Source organism: Mycteria americana, chromosome 7 (assembly GCF_035582795.1).
Source record: "Mycteria americana isolate JAX WOST 10 ecotype Jacksonville Zoo and Gardens chromosome 7, USCA_MyAme_1.0, whole genome shotgun sequence".
Taxonomy (NCBI): Eukaryota; Metazoa; Chordata; class Aves; order Ciconiiformes; family Ciconiidae; genus Mycteria; species Mycteria americana.
The window spans coordinates 69,595,049-69,619,909 of record NC_134371.1 but is presented as its reverse complement, the minus strand read 5'-3'; the positions used below and the strand labels follow the sequence as shown (position 1 = coordinate 69,619,909).

General features: G+C 44.9%; 1 protein-coding gene across 2 annotated transcripts in view; it reads left to right on the top strand.

Annotated features, from left to right (window-relative positions):
* NEGR1 (neuronal growth regulator 1) overlaps positions 1–24,861 on the top strand; it is a 304,619-nt gene that overhangs the window by 203,439 nt on the left and 76,319 nt on the right. For both annotated transcript variants that reach the window (XM_075506660.1, XM_075506659.1), the window contains exon 4: positions 9,461–9,592. In XM_075506660.1, the coding sequence (XP_075362775.1) occupies positions 9,461–9,592 (132 nt within the window). The remainder of the gene's footprint in view (positions 1–9,460; positions 9,593–24,861) is intronic.

Here is a 24,861-nt window from a genome sequence, read left to right as displayed (position 1 = left end):
CTGGGCGCCGGAGCAGTTCGTTCGGTTGCAGAAATCAACGCTATTCCTCCAGCAGAGGACGAGCTACTGCGGTGCACGCCTCTTGGCGTATAAAGCTACTTGGGTGGCTGAACGCCCTAAACGCAACAGCTTGTACCGCTGCTTCCTACCCGAGCGCTTCCTCCGCTGCAAACCTGCCGCAAGGAGCTGGTCCTGTGCATGGCTGCGCAAAAACTCCCCGGAAAACACCCAAAACGCGTGGCCCCGGGACATGGGCCGGCCGGGTGGGGGACTCGGGGTCCTTCATCAGCCCTCGCGTGAGAAAAATATTGTGCACGGGACAGCTAAACATCACGCCCATGGGCACGTGGTGATTGCGTAGACGGATTGGTCCACGCTACAACCGTTTGGGGACTTGAAGTTTTGTGATTAATATTTTATACAAATTTAATGGCCTGGCTCGTGATCCTGAAAGGAAGTTTTTCAGTCGGTAAAGGCATCGCATGTCATTAAATCCTGTTCCCTGATATCAAACACACAGCTGGCAGCTTCCCAAGAACTCAAGGGGAAATGGTCTGGAGCTCTATGCGGAGTAAATGAGGGGATTAATTAACAGTTTAAAGACAGCACTGCAAACACTAGCACGCAATATCAGCTGCTTGTTGTGATTCTTTCCTTGGCCTTTGGATAAATTAAAAATAAGGAACCTCCAAAATCACACCTCTCCCATACAAAAGACGGTGTCTTTTGGTTTCAGGTTATGGGACTTTTGGCCTTTTTTTTTTTTTTTTAACGATACTTGTAAGCACCATTCTTGGGAGATACATGGAGTATTAGGATCCAATTAAGTGACATTCAGCACCAGGGTCCATTGCTCTGGGGTCAAGTGACATTACACGGTCTGTGGTCAGGGGGTTTCTGAGGAAGACTTCTCAGAAAAATGTCATTTTTATCAGGACCGTTCCAGAAGTTTGAGCATTCCTTCAGGAACAATTAAAGGTATTCCTAGAAATCCTCATGTCTTCTTAAAATCTTTAAATAGCCTGAAAAAAAATTCTTGTTAAAATACAGTCATCAGGAGAAGAATAACCAAACTAAGATGGTCAAATAATTGGGTCTTTGTGAAGGAACTGAGAAACGAGAGTAAGATTGCAATCTTAGCGAAATACGGAGGTTTAAACTAAAACCGCACAAAAGCATTGCACAGAAATAAGTATTAATTTTTTGATGATTTTATAACAAATGGAAAGTATTTCTCGCTTTTCAATAAAAGTAGATGAACTCATTAATAACTCATAAAATGCTATGAAAATTAGAATTTTAATACATGCTTAGTTTATTCCCTCAGATATTAGTTCATTTTTATTTGAGAAATACTGTACTTTTGAGTGAGCAATTTATGAATCATAGAAGATATTTCAGTGAAACAAAATCTTTAATGTTCAAAAGCAAGCCAAGCAACTGTGGATTTCACCCTCTTTCCCCTTCCTTTGACAGAGCGTCCCCCAAGGCTATTTTGGGAGATACTGGTCTGCTGAGCAGAGCGTGCCAGTTTTGGGGCTGGCACAACTTTTTAGAGAAAAGTAACAGACGACCTCGAAAATCCAATGAGACGCTCTTGTTTTCTATTTCACTTTTCAAATACTCTGTTAAAATTTTTTATTGTTATGATCTTTGTTACTGTTATTTCTGCCTTGCCGCACGTCAGTGGTGGGTGTTGGTAGCGAGGCGGCGGCTGGAGCGCTTTGTGACGAGGGTGTTCCAGCCTCCGGGGCCGTCCCCTCGGGGAGGGCGGCAGGCAGGCGGGTGAAGACAGACGCTCCGGGGAGGTGGCAGCGAACGAACAGCAGATGCCACATTCATCCCGACCGCACCTGCAGTATCTCCCGTTTTATTTCCCAGAATCATTTCTCCTGGGCATTTTTATGGCCAAATCATATTTTAAACTTATTAAGAATTATTTTTAAAATGCACATTTTACAAAAGAATTGGTGTAGCTTCTGAGGGGTACGAAGAAATACGGAAAAAATAGTCATGAATGATTCATTTAACTCTAGTAATGCCTCCAGTTTCAACAAACTGCAGACGGAAAAGTCACGTAAAAGGGAAGGGAGCAACAAATGTATTTGCGCCAAACAGATAATCAGTAGATAAATGCTAGGCTATCCTTTGCAGTGCGTCATTTTGATATAGCAATAGGAACGTTATAAAGCCATGAGACATGAGCAAAGCTGTGACCGCAGTCCTCTACCCCAGGGTGAAGGCCTGGGGGGCACCGCCCGGGCTCCTCCTGCCCCCCGTCCCTCCTGCTCCCCAGCCCCGGGCTCCCGCACCCTCCGGCTGCCCGATGGACGGACCAAGTCTCTTCCCAAAGCCGCCGCAGGTGTGGGGCTTTATTGGGAATAATTATCCCCTTCCCAAGAGGCAAATCCCCACATTAAGTGCTATGAATTATAAATAAGCCCGAGTGAGATTTAATCATGTAGCTTTCTTATTAAAGATCATTGCCCTGTTCTTCCCGACATGGTTTTAATTTTTTGTTGTGCAGAGAAAGGGTTTTTAGGCTGGTTTCACACTGAAGATGCTCACGTTCAGCTATGTGCTGCAGAAGACCCAGCAGCCTCTGTGTAAGAGGATCTCTTGCATCCCCTCTCCTGCCAAAGGGTGCTTTGCATGTCGCGATACAGAGAGATGATCTGCCTGCTATGGGTTGGGGTCTTCCAGGGAAAAATACTGGCATTTGCAGCAGACTGCACTTATACCTCTGCCTTCTGCGAGCAGCACAGAGCTTTGAACAGATCCACAAAAATCAGAGTGCAGGCTGATATTCATGAAACTAAATATCCAGAAGACATAACACGTAGACAAATCTACTACCTATCTCAAGTGTTCAGTGTTGGGCCCCTCACTCCCAGAGAGACACTGAGGGGCTGGAGCGTGTGCAGAGAAGGGCAACGGAGCTGGGGAAGGGTCTGGAGCACAAGGCTGATGGGGAGCGGCTGAGGGACCTGGGGTTGTTCAGCCTGGAGAAAAGGAGGCTGAGGGGAGACCTCATCGCTCTCTACAGCTGCCTGAAAGGAGGCTGTAGCAAGGTGGGGTCGGTCTCTTCTCCCAGGTAACAAGTGATAGGACGAGAGGAAATGGCCTCAAGTTGTGCCAGGGGAGGTTTAGACTGGATATTAGGAAATTTTACTTCACTGAAAGGGTTGTGAAGCACTGGAACAGGCTGCCCAGGGAAGGGGTTGAGTCCCCATCCCTGGAGGTATTGAAAAGCCGTGTAGATGTGGTGCTTAGGGACATGGTGTAGTGGTGGGCTTGGCAGTGCTGGGTTAACGGTTGGACTCAATGATCTTGAAGGTCTTTTCCAACCTATACGATTCTGTGATTCTGTGATTCTGGTTTTTTCTCTTCCAAAGTAACATCTGGTTGACCATATCTTCTCCTCAAGCATTAAAATGGAGCTGGCTCTCCTTTATATTAATACTCATCTGCTAATGCAGAAAAGTCAGTCCGTATTCTGGAGTATGAGCTGATCATGTGTTCCCTGGCTTGAAGTCTGCAAAGAGGAAATTCAAACTTGCTCCAAAACATCACAACTCCATGAATCTCAGACACAGAGCGCAGCACGGCAGCGGTTCTGCGCAGGGACGGAAACTGATGTAACTTTAGAGAATGAGGAAAATTAGCTGCGACGTCTTTGCTTGTAGGACCAACCTCTACCCTCTGCACACGACGTCACTTGATAACTGGCTGAGATTTACATTGCCCACACTATGAGCATGCACACAGCCAGCTCTCCAAATGCTTCTCTCCGTACCTATATGTTTCACATACAGATGTAACCTTGTTTAATGTCTCCACCTCTGAAACTTTTAACTTTTGTCAATCTGTGTTCACATCTCTCTTCTTTTATCAGCATGTCTTTCTTACAAAATTGCTCTACTTGCTTTTCTTGTTTCATGTCGTCAGCTGGGAGATCTCGTCCAGCCCTCAATTTATCTGTCAGTTTTTGATATTTTTTTCTTTACATTTTATCTGATTTTTCTTTTCAAACATGGAGCACGGCTTCTCTAAAGCTAAATGGCCTTAAGCGATCAATGTTTAAATGGTCCCTAATGTGATAGGGCCATTCTCCTACCAGGCAGCGAGCTGTTCAGATTACCTGCAGTTCCTTGGAGAGGACTATACGCTATCCAATTACAGCATTTGGTGTAACTTTAGATCCAGAACCCATAAGGAGTAGCAGAAATGGCTTCAGACCATTCCTCTGGGTGAATCCAATTGTTTAGACTTTATATTGTTCTCAGCATCCCGTGGCAACTCATGTCCAGGTGCCTCCTTGTGCCCTTGATCCTGTATCTCCTCCCAGCCTCTGAGATCAAGAAGGACCTTACAGATTAGTGGCTACTTAAAGCATCTGGTGGCATCAGATGGCAGCATGATGGCATCGTCACTGGAAACCACCTTCCGTTCTCTCATACTGAGCCCAGTCCCCATCGTTGAGGCAGTACACGTGAGGATGAGCCCACGCTGGCATCTTCGCTGCCCCGCTCTGCTGGAGACAGATCACCAGGCTCCGAGCAGCCTCATGCGCACCTCTGAAGTGTCCGAGTCCCTGATAAACCAGGGCTGGCACCAGCGCAGCCTCGTGCTCCCCACTCTCCCAGTCCTATGAGGGTCTTCACTCCCCGCTGGAGGATGAGGTGTCTCAAAGGTTGGGTCATAAAAGCCAGTCCTGAGCACTGACCAGGTTTGACAGTTCATAAACGGGGGCTATGTTGTAGTTATTTAATATCCTGGTGAATAAGGAAGAAAAAAAAAAAACCCCCTTGGCCCAGCTGAAGTCCTCAGAGTTTTTCAGAGCTACCCTGGACTTGCACCAGATTTTTCATCCTACTGACTTACGTTTAACACCAGGGGAGGAAAATGCTGCCCTTGCAAAATCCATCTGTCCAAGCTTTTGAGAACTGGTCCATATGGCAATGTGTACGTATGCTACACCTGATGCCAGATACCATATGCGTGGTAAGAAAACACAGTTTTAATTTTGTACTCTCCTGAGGAATAACAAGTGTGATGATTTATTAGGCATCATATCACATGGCAGCAGCAGAAAATAGGTGTTCAAGCTTAGTTTCACAGGCGTTTCCCTTCCTGGCTAGAGAACCTGATCCTGTAACCTAAGATATCCAGAGCGGATTACTTACATGTCATGATGTGTATCAGTAAGTCTCGTTAAGACATCTTCTGAAAAACCCATCAGGAACTGCCTCGGACATGAGGCACTCTCACATTTATGGTTTTTTACTTCAACAGTTTTTTCCCATCTTTGATCAAAGATCTTGGCTGACACAACCTCAGGCTGATGGACTGCTGCTAATGAACCTTCCAGATTTCTTTTTCTCAGAATCCAAATCTGATAAATCTTTTGGCTCTATGGCCAGGAAAGCCAGCCAGGCATGTTCCTGACACCTTCATAGGGTCCTGTCCTGGCTTCGGCTGGGACAGAGTTAATTTTCTTCCTAGTAGCTGGTGCGGTGCTGTGTTTTGGATTTAGGATGAGAAGAATGCTGATAACACGCTGATGGTTTAGTTGTTGCTGAGCAGTGCTTACACTGGTCAGGGGCTTTTCAGCTTCTCCTACTGCCCTGCCAGCGAGGAGGCTGGAGGTGCCCAAGGAGCTGGGAGGGGGCACAGCGGGGACAGCTGCCCCCCGCTGCCCAAAGGGCTGTTCCAGACCATACGGCGTCATGCCCAGTATAGAAACTGGGGGGAGCTGGCTGGGGGGCGGCGATCGCTGCTCGGGGATGGGATGGGCATTGGTCAGTGGGCAGTGAGCAGTTGCATTGTGCATCGCCTGTTTTGTACATTCTTTTATCATCATGATCATCATCATGATCATCATCCTCCTATTATTATTATTATTATTATTATTATTATTATTATTATTATTATTATTATTATTATTCTCTTCCTCTGCTGTCCTATTAAACTGTCTTTATCTCAACCCACGGGTTTTACTTTTTTCCCGATTCTCTCCCCCATCCCAGCGGGCGGGGGGCCGGAGGGTGAGCGAGCGGCTGTGCGGTGCTGAGCTGCTGACTGGGTTTAAACCAGGCCAGGTCCCTAAAATGCGCATCGTCTGCAGAAGGACCGAGCGAGGTGTGGTTGCCCCAGGCTGTAAGACATCACAGAAAAAAACAGTGAGAAAACAGAGTTGTCCGCTGAAACTCGTCTTCATTCACCAATGTCTTCATACACAATTTTTTCTCCCTCCTGCTTCTGAATATTCTTTTTTGAGGTGGATGTGCATGCAATGTAACATAAATACGCTTACATATACTTATGCATATATCTTTCACATAACACGATTTAAGCTCTCCCACACAGCCATGGGAAATCTCTAGAACTAAAAGCAAGCTAAAGAAGATGGAATACTGTGCAGACGAATAGGAAAGATGAAACGCCGTATCTATGTATTCCCTAAGAAAAATATTTATCTCTAATATTTACTAAAAGCTTTCTTATGTGATCTGGATGCAAAATTTCTGGAGACGTGAGGGTTTAAAAATGACTTCATTTTAATATTTTCAACTGTGTATGTGAGTTGCATCAAATACGCGGGGTTTACAGCACTATAAAAATGCATGCATAGTTTGCAGCATAAATTAGGTTAATAGCTCAGCATAAGATCCCTATAAATACAAGGGTTATGAAAAGTGCTCATGGGCATTTTTGCAAATCATTCCAATAGGAATTATTGCAGGAACTCCCACTAAGTTTCCACCCAGCAGCGTTGCTGCATTTGAGCTGAATACGCGTTCGCTTTCCCTTTCGATATCTCCCCATATCGAAAAATGGCGATGTTCGTCAGCCGGACGGATGGCTGCTTGCCAGGCCTGCGAACTGATGCTGCTTAGGCCGTAGCAGAATTGTGCCGAATAGGTAAACCCGTCACTTCTGTCAGCGCGGAGTGGCGGCTGTACGGACCCGGCTGAGGCTGGACCTTGTCCCGTTCAGGGGGCGAGGCGCGTGCCAGAAGCACAGCTACCGGCCAGGAATTGTTCACAAAGCACAAGCTGGGAGGCCAGAAACTAGGTTATCGCCTGCTGTGCTGTGTTTACATTAAAACCAAAATTGAAAGCGGGGAATGTTTGGGTTTAGCTTGACTCCAAAACACAGATAACTATTTTTATGAAATTCCAGGTACTTGGAGATATATTTTTTTTCTTTTTTCCGAACTGATGTTGGGAATTGGGATAGGATACATCATAAATTATTCCCAGGATTCCGTGTACAATATTTTGGTGCACACCAATATATCCAGGGAAGTACCGACACTGGAGAGCATTACAATCTCATAATTTAATAGTAATTTTTAACCTGACACACAGGAGAATTCTGCGTTTTATATAACTTCCTTGGTATTAGAAACAGAGCAGAAGTCTTGTGGGAAGGGCTCTCCTCTGTCCAGGCAGACACGCGCGTGCAGGCAGGGGCTTTGCAGCCTTCACTGCTGTTCAAAGCAATAGTAAATAAAATTGTCCTAGGAATTGATTCAAGCTGGCCAAAGCGGAGCAGGACGACGGCCACGATGTGAACAGTAACAGCGGGTTTGTTGGTGGAAGGGTTTTTTCGTAATTTGTTCCTACAACCAACATGGAAGAGAAAATAATTAATTGTCATGTAATTTCCCATATCCCATAAATTATTTCATTGCATTTTATGAATGTTCAGTTCAATTCACAATAATTTTCCAATTTCAGTCTTATCTTTCTACTTTACATAACCAGTGCTTACTTGGGCTCTTTCCCGTGACAGGCATGGTATATGGTGCTTATTAATGAGTGCCATCTTGCTAAGCGATGCACCGTTATAATTGATGTTGTGAACCTTGCACACTTTCAAACATTAATCCGTGAACAGATAAGCAAATGAAATTCACTGCTGTGATGGACATGAACATAATACTTCTGCTTAGTTCTCACTACCCAGTTCAGATTTTTGCCATTGCTCCAGAAGTTGCAAAGTTATTAACAGTCAATTAAAAGCTTGTCTGTCTGGGAAAACACTTTCAACGAGTCTTTTTAACCTTTAGGCCGATAATTTCCAGCATCTGTAGTCATGACTGCTATGATATATTGTTTTGAGATAAAAATTATATTTAACATTTTTTGGTCTGTTACGTGGTGAATGCCTTGTGAGGAATATGAAACGATTGATTTGCTCCCCACCTACAGCGCTGCTCAAAGGACAGAGAAGGATGCGCTTTGAACCAGGTAGCAGTTCTCGTCCGAAGGATATCGGAGAGCTCACTGCAAGGCAGGAACCACGGTCGGGAAAAGCTGGGAGATACTGGGATTTAGAACACTACAAAAACGTCTGTGCGTGCTATGCCTCTATGCCAAGTGGACATAAATTAGCTTTTCAATCATATAACTGTTCTTGCTCTCTAAAATAATTAAGGGTTTCAGATATAACATACCAAGGAGTTACATATTTCAGCGTGGCCTTCATATTGTTTTACATTGGGTAGACCTCTACCTATTTTCAGTAGCGCTCACACAGATTGGCCTCGTTTGTGTGTAACAAGGCAAAAACACCGAGGATCTTATTTATGGGTTTGGGTCCTTCAGGGGAGGAGAGCTATTATTTAATTTTTAATTAATATGACGCAATGTTTATTAGGGCACCGCGTGTAAGCACGGAGTGGTGTGGGGAGCAAGCCTGAAAGGGCTTCCATCCCCGGAGGCAGGGCGTGGGAATGACCCCCCCGTTTTGCACCCACGGGCACCCGCGAGAGGTGATCAGCCCCTGGTTCCCTCCAGGACACGTCTGGCTCTGAGAACCCTGGGGGTGCAGGGGGCCCGAGCCCCCCGGCCGGTGCAGTTTGTGGTCCTTGCATATATCCAGCTGGTTGATGTATAGGACAAGATCAAAGGGTTGTTCAAAAGTGAGGGCACCTGTGATGAGCAGCTGATGCCGGGGCCACCGGCAGCAGGGGTGGACCAGCTGCTCCAGGGCTGGGTTGTTTGTCCCTTTAGCTCACCCTGATCGCTGGCTTTGCTTCTGCTCGCTGTAGGGGGGCAGATGCCCACCCAGGTGCAAACCATAAGCCCTAATGGAAGCTGGAACTCTTAAGGCAAGGTTTTGAGCGAGGACTCTTAGGTTCTGTGAAGCCCCTCAGGTACAGAGCTGTATTAGCAAATTGCTGTCATGGCTCTGGAGGCTGCTGAGCTGGATCTGTGGGGCATGGTCAGGAGAGGACCCTTGACCAAGCCCATGGGCTCGGGGGGCTTTGCAGCCTGGCTTGGAGCTGGGGTTTCTGCGTGAAAGCTGCCGTGGCTGCCCAGCTCCCCTTGGACACGCGTAATCCGCAGCACCCAGCAAACCCCTTCAACTGCTGTTCAGAGGTTGGTGAAGCTTCAGGTGTTTTGTGCTCAGCTTCCAGTAATTTCTTTCTCTGATTATTTCATTTCAGCAAAACCATTTGAGAGCGGACAGTACCTGGACATCTATGGAATTACAAGAGACCAGGCTGGGGAATATGAATGCAGTGCAGAAAATGATGTCTCGGTCCCAGACGTGAAAAAAGTAAAAGTCACAGTAAACTGTAAGTCGCGTTGTTTTTTAATCACTAAATCCAATGGAGAAGAGGGATGCGGCTGAGATCAAAAGTCTAATGCAGAGAACTGCTGCTTGTGGTGAAACTGTGGTGTCTTTTGGTGTTTGTATTACAGTAGCAAAATGACCTGTGCTGTTTGATGTACCAGTTAGCCTCACCAAAGGAAGGGAAAACAAGATTAAGGTTCAACTCTTCCTGTTGTCTGCCGGGGGACAGCAGTGCTGGCGTGCTGTCACAGGCTTCGTAGCAGGCGCTCTCGTCGGGCTGCGGTACCGAGACTCGGTTTTGGAGTAATTTTTTGAGTAATTCTCTGAGTAACTTCTGAGGACTGTTGTGGTTGTTGGGCTGAGGTGTTTCTGATTTAATTTGCCACAGTTGTGCAATCATATAAGGAGAGGAATAACTTTTTGAAATTCTGTTTGGGTGATCAGATGGCGATCAATCTCCATGGAAATTTGAAGTACTCCCAGTAGAGGCAGCAAGTCGTCTGTGAGGACTTTGCTGCTGTGTGGTCCATCTTGGTGGATGGTGGGTCCCTGCAGCCCGTCGGGTCTGACCCTCGGGGACTTTCACATGGCGGAGGTGTTTCTGACTTGGTTCTGAATTTGGTTTAGCATTTGGTAGGACGTGAAACACTCAGAACAGTGTTCTTTTTCCCTCCAACATGAAAAAAAAAAAGAAAACAGGAATAATTACTCTCATTCATTCTAACTATGAATTTTCTTAGGTTAAGTGCAATTACCCAGCTTGTAACAGTTTCTGGTTTGAGAATTGCTGTGGCATCCTCATTGACCACAACTTGTTGAGATCCCAGACCTCGTCCCTACCCATACGCTGCAGGTAGCAAAGCCCCGCGTCCCCTGCTCGCGGCAGAGGCGGAGGGGGCTGTTGCAGCGGGTCGCCGATGGGGCTAGCTGTGCTACCTGGGTGCTCAGGGGGTGCTCCCATGTCCGGGAGCTGCCTGGACTCTCCTCATTTACATCAGGGCACTTGTAGTTCATGATGTCCTGGAACATGGTGGATCAATGCACTAATGCCTATAGAACAGCTCGATGGTGTGCTGGGTCTCACAGACAGCCTTCTGTACCGCTTGGTCGGGCGGGCTAGTGACGCTGGATGCAGATCTTGCTTTCTCTCTGCTGCTGAGGCTTCTGCACTGAGGCTCTGGTATAATGGGCTGTGACCATCAGTCCTTGCTTTACAAGTCACAAGGACAGATTTCAACTGCAGAGCAGCTCGAGGAGGCTCATGCAGAGTCCATAGCTGTTCTCGCTGCTGCTTTGCTCTCGCTGATGCATGTCCACCTACATCAGCTTTGCTGAATTCCTGAAAGCAGGCAGTGCCCTAAAAACTAGGGGCTATGTGGGAGGAAAAAACACGATGGGTGGTGTCCTATGGAACAAGTGACCATTATTTTTTTGTGCAGTACGCTGTTACCGAAAGATCGTCAATAGGAGAAATTGTGCAGACACTTGCATAGATGTGCCCTGGGTGTTTGGGGGTGACAATTTTCACACAAGCTGTCCTCGAATGTTTTCTGTTGTTAGATAAATGACTTGCAATAGGGACCAGACAGAATGGTGAGCTCGGTCTAGTTTTAGCAAAACAAATACTGCATCTGTGTTATTTCATATCATGGGGGTTTTAATAAGGGTGAAACCAGCTGTCTCAGGAGCTTTCGAAGTGTTCACAGAAAGGGAAAAGTTGGTAGGCTTGTTTAGTGGTTGTTTTGGTGTCTGGGGTATTTTTAATAAAAAAAAAAAAGAGCACAGAGAAAGTGGTAAACTCATGGAATCTTTCTTGTCTTCTGAACCAGGATGTAGACTTGCATGAGCCCTAGTTCAGATAAAAGCATTGACTTATCTGGCCAAAGCCAAAACTCAAGCTTAAATGCAACGTGCAGCTGACGTGCTAGTTGGTGCGTGCTCTGCACCCCAGTTCGTGTCAAAGCTGGAACTGCTTCTCACCTCAGCTCACCGTTTTCTTAACGTGAGTTTTGAGTCTGTCAGATGTCTTTGTAGGTGGGAAAGATCGGCTCAAGCTGAGCAGCGGTGGCTTGTTTCTGCACCAGCCCTTGGCCCTTCCACCAGCCACCGCTGCAGGTCTGCATGGCAAGGAGAGGTCTTGCTGCGGCAGCTGGGAGCGGGACCAAGGACTCCCATGCGGCCGGCAGCAGAGGCTGGGCTGCGGGTGGGGTGGCTGATGCTCCTCCTTGGTGCATAGGACAAGCAAGAGGTGCTCAGGCTTGACTGCAGCACGCAGAGTAAGGGTACCTCTGTCTGCAGTGAGAAGCATGTTACGGACTGCTAGATCAACCAACAAGCTCGGTAAATACTTGAATAAAGTGTCCGAGCTGATCTTTGTCCCTGTTCAGCTACCTGGGCTAAGCTGGAAGTGTCCTTGTCTGTGGCGTGGATGCACGTGGCCTTATGCCAGATTTGGGCAAACTTCTAAGTCTGCACTGGGGGTGTGCAGAGTATTTTTTTTTAATATTTCTTACAACTATAGAATAAAGTGGGGGGGGGGGGGGGGGGATAAAATTGAAGCAATGTAAAACTAGGATCTGGCTACAGCATGAAACAGTTTGCATACGTGAATAATCTGTTGTAGTCAGCTAATTGCTAATGCACTTCTGTTTGGATTTGTACGTTGTCCCCTAGCCAGTTAAGCACAATGCAAAAGCACTCCGAACATCTGCTCCCTGATGATGATGCTCATCCGTTCTGACCAGGCAGAAAAATGTCTCGTGGCGTTCAGGAGAGGGTCGCGCCGGAGGTGGCCGACGCTGGGAGAGCTCGCCCTGCCGTCACCAGCCCGTGGGCGCGTTGTTTGTGGTGGGTGGGACGTGCTGCGGTGGCCGCTGCTGCTGGGGGGAGCTTTGCTTCCCAGCGCCTCAGCGTGGGCAGCCCCGTTCGAAAAGGGCCGTTCTGTGAGCGGTCAAACAGCAGAATGATGCCCGTTTGCTCTCTGTTTACCTCGCCTGGCAGGGCAGCTTTCTGTCAGTAAAAGCTAAGTCTTTCCTGTAGAGCTGTGGTTTGTCTACTAGGCACTATTTACAAGAAATGTCTATCAAATTTATTTTAAAGTTTGAAATCTGGAAAGATCTTAACAAGAGACATATAAAAGAGAGGAAGCCTTCAGGTCCTCATGTTACCCTGGGTTGGGCAAAGTTTCCTTAGTCGAGTGTTCTTCAGTCCTGTTTCTTCTTTTAAGAAAATATCTGTTCATTTGTCTAACTAATGAAGAGCAAGGCTTTCTCCCTCCATTTCACACACCACTACCGCCCCCAAATCCCATTCCTTTATTTTCTCTGGGTTTGCAGACTTTAATTCCCAGCCCTTAATAAATGCCCTTTTATATATATATAGATATATAGATGGATAGATAAAATAAAAGCCCTTAATAAACGCCCTGCCACGTGGGCTCAGCACCAGCTCCGCAGCCTCTGCTGCTCCTCGCCCGCCCTGCTGTTATTCGGCGATTGTACCTCTGGTACAGGGATGTTGTGCCCATCTGCCAGGTCCCTCCACCACGCGTTTAATTCGACTGGCTTGAGATCTGGTTCCTCAGCCAGCGTCACTGAAGCGGTGACCAGCACACCAAACTCCCCTCCGTTAGTCTTGCAGGGATCCTGTAACTTCCCAAAATGCCTATCGCCTTTCCCACCCCTAGAAATAGAATAGAATCTCACAATAGAAATAGAATAGAGGCTCACAATAGAAAATACCCTTGGAAGTCACGTGTGTGGCTTGTGCTTCACCTCCTGCTCTTGCCCCCTTATGATCTGATGGGGCACGCACAGTTGTGTGCTGCGGCAGCATCGCTTCATCTCGGAGTGCGAGTAGTCCCTGTTTCACCTCTGCGTCCCTCCACCGCGTCCCATGCAGCGACGCCTTGATGTACGATCTCCAGCACGCAGAATGATGACGGTACAGCACTACGTTTGCATGAATATGATCGCTTAACCGCCGCCTCTGGCAATTCTTAATACTGTTTCCCTGTTATTAAAAGGAACGTTCTTTACTGCGGACCTGGTAACTGTAGAATAAATCATGGTTTTATTGTGCCCAGTTAATAGAATGTATCAATGAGCCCTGAGTGGCTATGGTGGATATAAGCATAATTTTGAATATGGATATTCCTCGCATATAGTGGCTGTTCAGTCATCCAAGCATGTACAAGAAAATTACCAGGTTTAAATTACTTTGTGGATTTCAAGTTTCTTGGCTGGGCAACTTCCAAGCATACATAAACAACCAGCTTGCTATCTGCCTTACAGCACATACATTCGAACTCTAATATCTTTACAGGTTTTTTCTTTATACTGCTTCATATTGCATAATCTACATGTTCTACTTAATTTATGTCTGTCCCCCATAACTTCCCTTTTAAAAATGGTGGTCTGAGAATCTGTGGTGCATTTGTCTGCCTGAATTTGGGGCGGGGGGGAGAAATTGAGGCTGCTGGTTTATGAAGAAGGAATACTATACCAAATCAAGTTAAAATAGGTAAGAAATAATCCAATTTCATTTCACAAGTAAATCTTATTAGCATTTGCCATTTACATTTTATAAAGCAAATACTTATTTATAGATGATTATATTGAACCCCACTCTGAACGAACCAGTGTCTGGATTAGCAAGACTTTAATAAGTCATCTGAAAGCTGGTCTGAAACTGTACATCTGGTACTGTAGCTCTGCTGACTCTCCTCTGCTTTATTAGTGCAAAATATATTAAATATATTAATACTTAAAAATATTGAAGGCAGTTGCTAAACGCAAGAATCTCCAGAAGCGTTGAGGCCGTGCTGAGATGAAGAGCGAGATGTGTGCATCGTGAAACTGGCGTTTATTTTAATTCATGTCAAATTGTCAGCTACCTAAATAAACAGCAAATGTGGCCTTTTTAAAGGGGCTCTGTATTGCAGTATTCCTTTTTTCAGATAATATACACTAAGGGTCTGGTTTTCTGTAATTGTATGTTGAACAGAATTGTATGTTAAAGCTGGATCTTGCAGACTCTACTGAATTAAGATCCGGTGGCTTTGTAGAGGAAAAAAGCCATTCAGTTGAAATTAAAAGACAATTTAATTTCAGCCTTTGTGAACCCCATCATGCTGCAAATTGAAGGCCAGATTCATCAGTACTTACCAGGGAGGTGAAAATTACAGTTCCTGTGCCGAGGAAGCCCAGCTGGCACTGGGAAGTACTGGTGTGGTCTGGTCCTGTCAGGTCTGTTGCTTTGGCTGTCTTGGGGTCTTCCTGGCAGCGCAGGAGGGAGGACAGGTCTTCATTTCTGAGCCAGGACTCTCAAGTAGCTTTTCTGGCACAAGTTGCTTCCAAGGAAATGGTGCATAGTGCAGCCTGGGCTCACCTGCAGCAGTTCTGCCTCTGACGTGCTGCAGTCTACAGAAGAGAAGCTCATCTGCCAAATTTTGAGTTATCTTTACATTGTTTGTATTTACCATCTACAAAATATTCTAGATATTGAGCCACGGCTGTTTGCAACAGCATCCCTTTGCACAGATATTTTCCGTTAGATCTTGAAGATATTGAAAAAGGAAGTGAATAGACTATATGATAACCTGTAAAAACTGTGTTAACCTTGTAAGTCGTGCCCCTGAATCAGTGTTGTCAATAGATGTTTGCCCAGTCCCTCCGTAAGGTGTCTCCAGTGATGGCAGCTCCAAGGTCAACATACTCCACTCAATCACAGCCCTTAACGGAACGTTTTTCACAGTGTCTAACGTGAACCTTCCTTGCAGAATTACAACCCCATTCCTCACCTGTCCTCTGAGGAACAGCTCAGTCTCACCTTTCAATCTCTTTGAAGGCAGTGGACTTGTGCTCCTCATGTTCACCTCCTTATGTTCACCAGCCCTGATCCATCTCATCTTTATTCTTGGGTCATGTTTTCTAAGGGATTAACTAAATGTTTCTTTTTCTGTAGATCAGTTGGTGCTAGGGTAAGGGCTTTCTCAAATAAGGTATTTAAAACTTGAGCTAGCATGCCAGGTGAGGTGTTGGATTGCCAAGGGTGTGGAAGGATTATTTTTGATGCCCGTGTGTATATCTGGCTAGGACATTTGACTTCCCTGTGGCAGCAGGACACTTCGGGGGGTTTTACCCCGGCAGTCCTGGTCACTCTGCAGAACGGCTGTCTCACCTCCTCACCGTATTCATCCAGTGAATGAGTCTTAAGTGTCAAACTCGTTCCTGTTTGGTGTTGTCCAGTTTTCAAGCCACTCTTCAATTTATCAGGGTTGTTTCAGGGTTCTCATCTTTGATAATGGTGTTAATGAAAACCCCCACCAGTGGCAGGCCCAGGACTGATGTCCAGCTGAGCAGACTGAAGAGCAGACCCATGAGAACAGCCTTCCAGACAACGTGCACCCACGTGAAGGCAGCGTTTAGCCAAGCCCAGCTTGCTCATGCATGGGAGATGTGGTCAAATGCTTGCTGCAGATAAGTTGTGGCATCCACTGCTGTTCCCTGCAGGAACTGATGACCCCACACAATCTATTCTTAACAAACCTGTTGGCGATTGCTCATCTTCTTGTTATCTTCCAGGTGCTTTCACATCTTTGATTGCTTGAACAGCATTTTTATGGGGACTGGAGATAAATGGACTGGCTTGTAATTCCCTGGCTCCTGTTGCGCTCTCCTTTTCTGAAAAGGGTTCATGGAGGCTGTGACAGGCACTTCCCCGCACCTCAGAAATGACATCGTAGCTCTGCATTTGCTTCATCCGGCTCTTGAGTATATTTTTGACGTTTATTAGGCCAATTTGGTTTTGTATCAGTTTGGTTTACTCAAGTACTTGCTGCATTGTTCTTTCCCTGTCTTAACCTGAAATATAAAACAATTAATTGTGGTCATTGAATTGGTCGTATTCTGTGTTCTGAGTGATTCTGCCTCCTTTACCCTTTCCTTTTTATGCATGTGTTCCATGTTCTTCAGTAAATCATCCAAGTCGGGGGTTTGGGTGAGGTTTTTTTGTTGTTGTTTTCCTCCTTTCATCACGTTTTCCTCTGCCTCTGGAGCCCGGGTGCGTGCTCAGAGCAGGCACTGCATTGCCTGGGTTGCAGTGGTCCTGCTCAGGTGCAGAGCAGAGGGACCCTGGGCTGCTGCCCACCCTCCCAGGCTCTGGCGTCGGTGTTCTGCCGCTGGTTTTCACCAGTCGTGTGGGACGGGGTTTTCAGGGAGCAGCGAGCCGGTTGAGAAAGGTGTCTGCTGTACAGATCTTGTGCCCCCTTCCTGCTCGCGTCCTTCCTGCTGTGCTGGTTTGATAAGACGTTTTATGTTGTGGGGGTTTTTTTATAGGAGGAATGTGTGAGTTTCTTGTATGAATTTTAAGTAATGTGTTTGTTTTGCTTGGACAGGTTAGGGTTTTTGCAGAACAGCTTATCTCATTAGCATTTCTTAGAAGTCTGCCTTACTGTTGCTATGGTGCTTTGCATAATATTATGCATAATACTCTGATTTTACTTTGAAATAAGACATACTGTACGAGCCACTCTAACCTAATTATATCCGTAACCTTAAACCTACTGGGGAAAAACATTATAGGACTTCAGTGTTTGTTGGGGCTCCTAATACCTGGACACGTTGCTGTGACTTTATTTTCCCAGGAAGCGTCTTGCTGTGAACTGTTGCTGACCTATGAAAAACCTTTGCTTGGCAAGGTTTTTTATTTTGGAGTCAATAAAGAATTTCCCTCAATCAAGGTGGATGCATTATTAAATAAAAAGGCAACGCCCCAATATTTTCTGAAGGTCTCGGTTCTCCTCTGCTTTGGTACCAAGTATAAAATTACTCAGCAATTTAGAGTTTCAATTTCCATGTTCTTCTAATATAAGAGAGGGGAGGAGGGGGGCTTCTGTTTAAGCATAAATAAATAACTCTGCTTCTATCCATTTTTAATAGCTACAGATGTGCAGCTTCATATTTATATCCCTGACTAAATGTGGGACTCAGGAGTTATGGTTAGCATTGGCTTTAGGAGGGCAGGAGTCGTTTTGCTGGAGAAACAGTGAGTCTACGTAAATGTACTTTGAGCTGTAAGTGCAAGTTCTTTTTTTCTGTTAAAACAGCATGGACAATGTATGGAACAGTTGTACGTGTTTGTGTGCATCTTTGTTTTGGCAATATTGTTGGCTTGTTAGCTAGCCTGAGAAGGAACAGACTTCTTGTCTGTTGTACCAGAAGTTTACAATAGTGACTGCAGTCAAGGGTACTGCATCTCACAGCCTTAAGGGACCTGAAACTTCATCAGAAGCAGCTCCTCTCGGTGAGGACACCTCCATCCAATGACAACGTCTTTTCTTTTAAACCAGCTAAAACCCGTTCTCTGAAAGAACACAACTGTGGAGGAGAAGTTACTGCTTTTCTTTATGGTGTCATTTATATCGAGTAAATTCGGTCACGTCAACTCTTCAAACACAATTGCACCCACGTGAGATGAAGTCATATGTTCATATTTGACCGTGGAACAGAGAGACCTTATCTTGGTGTTGCAGTGGTTGATATGATCCAACTGGCTGAAATTCACACATTTAAAGCTGCATCATGTAGGTTGGTCTCCCTTTAATCACAAAGTATTTCCTGATATTGTAACAAGGGAGAGCACTTTGCTCTCACAATTCCCACCGACCGTTTCAAGAGGTATGTGTGCACGGAGCCTGGAAGATTGAACTTTGCAATGACCTTCTGAAGTATCAAAATTACACTCTGAAAAGCTAACCACACTCCGGAGTGCTTTTTCACTGGCTTCTGTGAAACATGTTTTCCTAAATTCTCAGGTTACCTCTCAAAAATGGGATTTTGGCTTTTAAGTCACACTGGGGACTCCTGGAAATCTGACTGCTGGTTCACATTTGATTCTGTTAATGGATCAGTGGTGCTTATTGCAGCATGAGCTTTCCAGAATGTGACTCCTCGCTCTGTTCAAGCCTTCTTGGTCTTGGACACGAGGGCGAGAGCAATGCTGGTGCACACCATGGACTTGCACGGCGGGTCACAGTCTGCAAGAGTAAGATAACCCTGGCCAGGCATAAGCTGTGTTCAAAGCGTGACTTCAGGCCGCCTTGTTTTCCATAAACTTTTGTGGTTTCTCTGGGAAGAAGGCTGTGTGGATGGTCCCCTTTTGTTTTGTCCTACCTGCCACAGACCTGGGGAACGGATGGTGTCCTTCCTTCACTTTTTTAATCTGAAAAGCTCTTGCAAAAGATCAAAGTTAGAGTTGTGCTAACATCTTGAATGGGGAGGACAGTGCTGCTCCGCGATGGGCTGTTGGGGGCCTGTGGGCTAACTTCTCGAAGGACGTATTGCCAGTCCGCAACACAGGCAGGTCAGGAGTGACACGGGTGTGGAGGTTCACGTATTAGTCCATCAGGACCATCTCCTGACTTGTTTTTCCTGTTATTGTTAAATATTAACCTAATTCAAAAAATGGGATTCTGTGTTGTACAGATGTTCTAGTTCAGTAGCTATAACTTTTACATCTGAGCTGCTACTTCAATTAAAAAGATGTAGGAAGGCCTTCAGAGGAACGATGGAGAGGATGTCTCCCCTGCAGTACATAATCACAGCTGAGGGCAGAGAAAAAATGGTGTAATTAGTTTCTATATTGGTAGGTCAAATATATGAGAATACAAAGCCACCCACTCTAGCTAAAAGAGATTAGATGCTAGCGCAGCTGAGATGAAAACTTTGATCATGGCTTCAGTCAATAACAGCAGAGCTTGTCTTTGGGTCCAGCCACCCAGACGAGGAGCTGCTAGCAAAATATTTCAGGTGAAACTAGTGCAAATAAGGACAGGGGGGGTTTGCATAAAATAAAGATCTTTGAAGAATTTTCTGCTATCCTATAAAATGGAGTGTTTGATCATGCACAACGTAAACAGAGTTGGGGTTCTCTTACTTTTGGGAGGTTTTTTTGCTATTTTTGGTCAACGTTAGGACTGAATTCTTATTTACGTAATTTGCAAGCTATTCTCATCACTGAGGTCCCTTGTATGAGTTATATGATGTCCTGTCTCATAGTAACATTTAATGAAAACCAACTTATACCCATTCAATAAAAACTGGTCATATATTTAAAACTACCTGAACTGGTGCAGTGGGGAAAGAATGTAGTTGATTTGAAGAAAGTACCTTCCTCCTCACTGGTGGGGAAAGAAGCCTCTTACAAAAGTAATGTTTGTCATTTTATGTCCTTCAGGTATTTTTATTAACATTTCAGGAGTTAGATTAAAACAATATAGTTCAAGTTTCTGACTCGAGTGCGATTTGGCTCATAAATTAACATTGATTTCTTTCTGCGGTGTAATAGTTTACTATTAGGTTCTGCAAACTGCTGCGCAGTTACTGCGTATTTCTGAAAAACGTTGCTCATATTGAAGCGTGACAAAATTGATTATAAGGCTCCTTCATGTAGATGGCATTCTGCTGCCACAGCACATAATCAAGGGCTTTGGCAACACGAAACGAGGTCTTGTATTTGAAGAAGTTAGAGTAGTAGTACTCAAGATATCCCTCCAACAGATAAGGAGTAAATTTTTTCATCTCCTTAAAGAAAATCTCTGCCTAACTCTGCCGAGTGATTTTTTTTTTTTTTTTTTTTTTTGGCTACTCTGGGGGGAGCAGGGGGCTGCATCCTGTGTTTGCCAGCAGTGCAGTGCAGCCGTGTAAGGACAGTGGCCTGTCGAGTGAGCTGCCTCTTCTCTACACAAAGATCTTGGGTTGACCAGTGGCACACGAAGCTGCAGAACACGGATGCAGCTTGGCTCCTTCAGTGGAAGAGGAGATGCCGCTCCAGCGTGACACCAGTATTGCTGCCATAACGGCCCAGCTCTCAGATGCAAAGGCAAGTTAAGAGTTTAAGACGCCAAAAAACCTCGCGTTCTCTCTTCGCTATGTGAAGAGTATCTCCAACAACAACCTGTGAACCATGCTGAGGAGTGAGAGCGCTATTAAAGCATGTGCAAACAAATCCTTTTTCAAACACTGTTTTCTTGGGAAGCAGCATGCCTGACCTAGCTATTAAAAGATTGTTTCTATTATTCAAATTTGGATTTTATTGTTTCAGAAGCCTATGGGTGCTGATTACTTGTTATTTCTGCAGTGGTTAATTCTGAGGACTGCCATGATTACCCATTTGAAAGTAATGTCTGTTTCTTGTCCCCAGGAAAACAAGTCCTTGAAATAAAAATAACTGTACTAATTTGCACATATTTACACTCTGCCAGTAGTTACAGGTCCAGATATTGTATAATTATGGTATTCTGGTAAATGCTGTTCACTGTTTATGCATCTCTGGGAGACTGTGCTGTAAGAAATAATAGAGCATCCATGACAAGCTCTCCTAATATCGGTGCAAAATATTGTCAACGATACGTTGTTGATGGTGGTTGCAAAGGCACAACGTAAAGGCTTCAGGCCGTTGTTGGTGAAAGTACGGGGAGCAGCTCATGAATTAGTGGACGAGAAAAAAAAATGAAGTTGTTTTTAATAACTTTTGCGTACTTTTCCACTTGTGGTGTCATCTTAAAGTCAAAATAAGGTTACAGTAAGGTTCTGGACACCTCTGTGCATCCACCTCTGGGGAAGCTGCCTTTGTCGCAGCTCTTCCTCCTGGCGTCAGCAGGAGCGTGCTCCTCTCGGTGGGGCTGGCTTCCCGGGGCGCAGCGCTGGCTCCCTGGAGGGTCAGCGTGCAGCTTGCTGTCACCCGTGGGGGTGTTGAAATTTCACATCCGCAGGTGGGATGTTAGCCCCCGCAGACTTGATGGGATGCAAAGCGAGGAAGTGTTTGTAGTGACTGAGGAAAGGACTGGCTTCCTAGCAGTGCTTACCTGGAGTGAATGCTTTCTCCCAGCTCTGAACCACTGCTAGCTCTCCAGCCTCCAGGTGATCCCACTTTGAATACCAGCTAAAATACAGTTCAGGAAAATCGAAGTCTTTAGAGATGAGTCATCTTCTATTAAGAGCTCATGCATTTCAAGAAGCAATTTGAAGCATACAGCAGGCTGTGTTAGACTCCAAACTAGAGCCAAAATTAATGGAGAGCTCTTCAGCTTCCAGGAGTGTTCACTTGCCCAGATTGCTCTTCAGCAAAAACAATTACTTAAAATATTTCTCGTAACAGTCAACATGTTGTAAAGCAATATTTCTCCTCGTAATTGTAGTCATCCTTGTTCCTGTTGGTCTCAGACTTTGTCTTCCCTCTCCCTTGTAAGCACAGTGCCTTTGAGGTGACGGTCTAAATGGGTTTTGAGTGCAGCTGGTGACACCAACTGGGGTCACGAAAAGACAAGTCTGAACAGTGTGTCAGTCTTGCAAAACTCTCCATCCCTTGATTTATTTTTTTATTATTTTTTTTTTCCCGGCAGAAGTCATTGTTACTTTGAAATGGTTCTGCAAAATAAATCTGTTTAGCATAACTTGCGAGTGTATGGGTATGGCTGTGATGCCATGCAGGGATGGTCCCCGTTGGCTCCTACCTTGACTACACTCGGCACTTCAACGAGACATCCAGTCCCTGATAAGACTGTAATGATATTGTTATGATTTGTTTGTCCCCTGGTGAGATTGCTAAATTAGGTTTTAATAACTTCTGCAATTTGGCTGGTATTAGCAAGTGTGTGGTGTAGGCACTAGATCTGAGCTAGGGGAGCTTTGAGAAGTAATATTTCTGCTTTTATAGTTTAAAACAAAGCAGTGCTGTTGACACAAAAGAAAGGAAAAATTGCCAACATCATTCTTCAGGCATTATAATTCATAAAGCTGGTTCTCTTCATATTTTCTGCCTCTTCTCAAATAAAAACAAACTATTCTGTGGCTGATGTGACCTTTCTTGGACCTTAGAGTTGTAGAGCAAACACAAGCTCCTGCAATGAAAGCTCTGCTGCCTCGCAGGCACGGCTGCACTCGGCGCCGCTTCCCAAAGACAAGGAACATTACGGACCACATTGCTCCAGTTGCTTTGATACCTGCTGCAAACCCTGCACAAAGATCACGATAGTATTTCTAGACTGAAATAATTCCGTTCACAAATTCAGAAAAATTCACTTCAAAATGTACTGTCTCTAGTGTATTTTGAACAAAACTCTATTTAATATCAAATGTCTCAAAATTCAGTGCTCGCTGCTTCTGCACCTGGTATTACTAATGGCAAAAGAGAATCTCAAGAAAAAGAGCAAATCGGGAATTATCTTTCAATGCAGCAATTAAATGCTTTAGTGGGGAAATCCCAGTATTCCAGGCTTCTTATGTAAAGTCAAGTCTGCATCCCAGTTTGGACGTGCAATCTGTTGTCTCTTGTGGAGGAATATGTGAAGCTCTTTGGGAATGAGCAGGTGTAACAAGAATGTCAACGATCATCAGGGACAAACCGCAAAGCCCTGGCCATTTCTGGTGTTTGTAAATGGCTCCCGCTTCTTAGCTTTGGTCTTCCTTAGCACAGCATCACGTGTGCTTTGTTCTAAGCGACCGCCTCAGAATAAAAGGTGACATCCGTTGTACCCAGGTCATTGGCTTTTATCTGGTGAAATACCACAAAACCGAGGTGGCAGAATATGGACAAACTCATAAATAAATACAGATGGGGGGGGGAGAGAGAGAGGGAGACCCCCGAGATGCAGTTCTTTCAATACCATACCTCCTTTACCACAGCCAGCTACTTTTTTGGTGCCATAAGTCTGCAGAGGTCTTGCACAGGTATTTTGGGTGTGCTGCAGAAAGCAGAAGCCGATGCTCCCTGTCCCGTGGAGCTGCCAGTCGAAACCATTGACGAAGATGCAGCATATAAGAGAAAAGTAGAATGTGACTCAAAGTAAATGGGTTCTTTTCCGAATTAATACGGATATATCTACTCCAGCAGATCTCCCCTTTGGGCCAGCAGCAGGCCTGGGGAGCCCTGTCAGAGCTGCACTGAGTTTTATTTCTGTAATTTTATTTCTAAACTTTGTTTTCAATTACTCAAGTTTTCCTGAGAGCGTTTGAAAGCAACTAGTATTTCTGTGGCTTTATTGCTTTCAGCTAGAAAAACCACTTTGGACTTGACTGTGCGTGCGTGTGTGCTTGTCACATATCAGTATAGATTGGCCTGCTTCTATCAGCTTACATCTGCCGCCGATTACTGGGGAGGGGGGAGAAACCAAAACCTTTTATGTAAACTTCACTTCTTTTTAATATAGAGCAATAGCTTCTAGACCTTTTATGGCTCTTTCTCATTCTTCATGAGATACATATGTATATCAGCTATAACACACTGTCAGCGAACAGTGGTTTTCAATCAAAAAGACTGTCAGTAAAGCTGATTCACTAACAAGAAAGCTGTCAAGCTGTGACAGCTGCTGTCTTTGCAACCCCAAACAATCTGTTCAGTGCTAACTCTGACTTATGCTTCCATTTATTATACAGTAGTAATGAGTTCTGTCCTTAGAAATATCATTTTGGTGAGTACACCTAGCTACTTTGTTATTTATGTAGAATATATCAAATCAGATCCAAGGTGTACAGGGTAAGTTTTCTGCAAAAAAGTTCTACTTCTGTCTTTTGAATTTTTTTTTTTTTTTCATTCCAAATCCAGTTTCAGTGCATACCTCACTTTTGTAGTTAGGCATGAACCTGGAGATTTCATTACCATTGTAAGCTGAGAAGAGTATAATTTTTTTCCCCATTGTGTTGAAAAGTGGCATATAACCTTAAACACAACACTAGTATCTACAGAAATGAGTAAAGGAATTTGCCGTTATAGGAACTGTTCTGATGCTTAATAATCCCAGGATCTTGGAGACCACAAAAATTCAACCCAGAGGAGGAACTGAGGAGTCAGGCTGATGCTGCTGTCCAGATGCAGATGCTGGCATTCAAATTGTCAACTTTTCTTTTAAAATTATAAGAGAGAAAAAGACCACCTTGACAATCTCCTTAAAGAACCTCTTCCAGCAATAGCTTACCAGACCTAAATCTCCCTTACTTCAATGTTGGTTGTTTATTGCCTGCCTGGCCCTTAAAGAAGATAGGGAAGAGCCGATTCCTTTTTTCTCCTGTCTTGCATATTTAGTGATGCAATATATCCCTAGTAAATCACCTGTTCCAGCTCTGCTAATCCCAATTCCTCCTGCTTTTCTGAACTTTTGGTACTTCAGCTGAGACCACACTGGTGCCCCATAAAGCTGGTGGCTTGCACTAGATAACGCGTCTGTTGAGCATCTCTGGGAGGTGCTGGCCTCTCATCCCAGCGCTGCGCGTT